Genomic DNA, 2,820 nt, shown 5'->3' with positions numbered 1-2,820 from the left:
CGTCATCATCAATCCCTTCCATTAGAATTTTCATAAAACTGGTGACTGCCACCCCCCACGGGTTTTACTTTTTACCTTTCTTTTTTTTTTCCCTTAATTTTCGCTCCTTTTTTATTTTACCTTATTTCCTTTTCAACTCCATTTTCTAATTACACTTTTTTTAATATAAATATTTTCAATTGGAACTTGCATTATTTATATACAGTCTATGATATTCAAAATGTCGGTAGAATGCTAAAATGTGTATTCTAATCTATATTGTAGTTTTCTTTCGGATCAAAATTAATCAAGACTTTTCCTAACTTACGGTACTATTAGATATTTTCAACAGGATATTTTAATTTAATCCATTTTAGTAGAAGAATTATAGATATTCTTTCCATTAAATAATTAATTTAATAATGGCTAAAAATGAAAAGACACGGTTTCTAAAACCAATCCAATAAATAACAACGCAAATTTTTTTGTTTTGTTTTTTTGTTCGAGGTCTCTTTATATAAAGCCCTGTCTCTCTCCTTTGTGATTCAACTTCTCTCCTACGAACCTTTCTCTCTCTCTCTCTCTCTCTCTGCTTCTCTTTTCTTAATTTTAATTACTCTCTTCCGAATTTGCCCCTACGGTTTTTTTTCTCTTATTTGCTTAAAAAAATGGCCGGGACCCTAGTTTACTCCGCCGGTTGTTTCTCACCGGCAAATTCCCTTCTTCCTCAACAACAACAACACAAGACGACCAGATCATCATTTAACGGAACCGCAAGGTTTCCCAACGGAGCTCGGTCTTCGTTTAGGGTTTCATCAGCTCAGACGCTTAACGCCGAGCCAGCAGCTATGACGGAATCCGTTCGTCGGCGAGTTTCGAGCCTCTACGAATTACTGAAAGTGAACGAAACGGCTTCGCTTACGGAGATCAAGACGGCGTACCGGAGTTTGGCTAAGGTTTACCATCCAGACGCGTCGGAATCGGACGGTCGAGATTTCATGGAGATCCACAAAGCTTACGCGACACTAGCGGATCCGACGACCAGAGCGATCTACGATTCGACGCTGCTTAGAGCACCACGTAGACGGGTACACGCTGGAGCGATGGGTCGGTCGGGTCGGGTTTACGCTACGACCCGGCGATGGGAGACGGATCAGTGTTGGTAATTTTAGTTTTGCAGTAGCGAAAAGGCACTTTTTGACTTCTTTTTTTTTCCCCCTTTTTATTACATTTTTTAGTTTTCTTTGTTGGAAAATTAAGAGGGGGGAAAAATTAAGTTGTGTTGTTTTAATTGCCATTTTCTGTGTGTGTTTTTTAACTTGAGAAGTTAACAATGTATAAAAAAGAGATTATGAATAGAGAGAGTGTGACATGTATATTCTCAAATCTTTTACTCTACTTTTTTCCAAGGATAACATAAAGCAATTAGACCAAAGTAAGACATCATTTTATTTTGATGTTGAAATATAATTCCGAAAATAATTTTCTCGTGACATATATTGGAAAGGCTCGGAGTGTAATCTAATATTTCAATTGATTTTGGATTTTTAGAAGATTTTAAATATTTTTTATGATTTTAGATAAATTGATATGATTTATTGTAAATTAAATAAATCTTTTCAAATCTTTTAAATGATTTTTATGATTTTAAGTAAGTTGATATGAGAGTTAGATTTCTATATTTTTAACTAAAGAAATCATTTTAAATCTTTCAAAATCTCTAAAATTTGTTAAAATTTAAATCTATAAACGGTTTTGAATAACAGTAGATTTTAAAGTAGATTTTTAAATCATCATTATTAGTTCAATAACAGACGGTTTATTTTAGTAAAGCAAGTAATGATTTTTCTCTTTAATTTATTGTATATAGACAAACTTTTTGTTCACCATAACTTAAAAAGAGAATACAGTAGTTTCCTACAACTAATTATATACTAAATATAATAATCATAAAACACTGTTTGTTAGAAATTTTATTAAATTTGTTTGTCTTACAAAAAACAGTATCATTAAACATATACTGTACGTGCTTGTGTTTTTTAAAGAAACCGTGGGTGACAAAAGACGACAACAAGTGGACGAACAACCTGTAAAACAAATACGTTTTTTTAAAGTTACAGCTTTAATAATCCAAACATTGATTTGGCATTTACATACGATCTTCTTGTGAAGAAGAATCAACAGTATACGTAATAATATGAAACAAGCAGATTTTACATTTTCAAAAGGAAGATGGAAAAAGAAACAAAATTCAAACCAAAACTGAAAGAAAAAAAAATCAAAATCTAACAAACGTAGAGAAGAGATACAAAGAAGAGTAGTGATTGTTGTTGTTTTCCTATGTTTTATATAAGCAATGAACAAGAAAGAGAGAAAGAGAGAGATAGAGATATATCATTTGCAGCCCATAAGCATGGAGTTGATGACGTGCATTATCAGTCTGATGGCTGAGACATCGCTGCCCGGTGCGTTTCGGTGATGGTGCAGAATCTGATAGACCTGTTCGAAGATTGGGCGAGCGTGTACTGCAATCATCTGATCTGATGGGTTTATGGCTGCCACCACATCAGTCATCCAAGCAAGCTTACGAGATGTGTCCTTGCTGATGTCGCAGGCCAGCTGCTGCAGCAGTGAAAGAAGAACGCCTTGGCTCAGCGGAAGCGGATTCATCGCCAGTAGTCCACGAAGATCCACCTGTATTGGCACAATGGGATCTTATGTAAAACTGATGGTTATGTGATCTTATGATGAGCGAAATCCAAACAAAAGTTTCACCTGTGAGCAAAGCCATGATACTATAGAGACATCGCTTCTCTGTAGAGCCGAAGTGAAAGATTCTTC

The 2,820-nt window shown here is 34.9% G+C and overlaps 2 protein-coding genes across 5 annotated transcripts in view; one reads left to right on the top strand and one right to left on the bottom strand.

Moving 5' to 3' along the window:
- Positions 541–1,377, top strand: LOC104765108 (chaperone protein dnaJ 11, chloroplastic-like). Its single transcript, XM_010488781.2, has one exon. It carries the CDS (start codon positions 648–650, stop codon positions 1,143–1,145), a length of 498 nt encoding a protein of 165 aa, XP_010487083.1. The 5' UTR covers positions 541–647; the 3' UTR covers positions 1,146–1,377.
- LOC104765107 (enhancer of mRNA-decapping protein 4) overlaps positions 2,079–2,820 on the bottom strand; it is a 7,538-nt gene continuing 6,796 nt past the window's right edge. For 2 of the 4 annotated variants that reach the window (XM_019241011.1, XM_019241010.1), the window contains 2 exons: positions 2,755–2,784; positions 2,079–2,673 (listed from right to left, as the gene is read on the bottom strand). In XM_019241011.1, the coding sequence (XP_019096556.1) occupies positions 2,374–2,673; positions 2,755–2,784 (330 nt within the window). In that variant the 3' untranslated portion in view covers positions 2,079–2,373. The remainder of the gene's footprint in view (positions 2,674–2,754; positions 2,785–2,820) is intronic. The other 2 variants (XM_010488780.2, XM_010488779.2) reach the window with 1 other exon arrangement.

This window comes from Camelina sativa, chromosome 19, assembly GCF_000633955.1.
Source record: "Camelina sativa cultivar DH55 chromosome 19, Cs, whole genome shotgun sequence".
NCBI classification, from domain to species: domain Eukaryota; kingdom Viridiplantae; phylum Streptophyta; class Magnoliopsida; order Brassicales; family Brassicaceae; genus Camelina; species Camelina sativa.
Note: the sequence above shows the minus strand (reverse complement) of the source record. Positions and strands in the feature narration are given on the sequence as shown.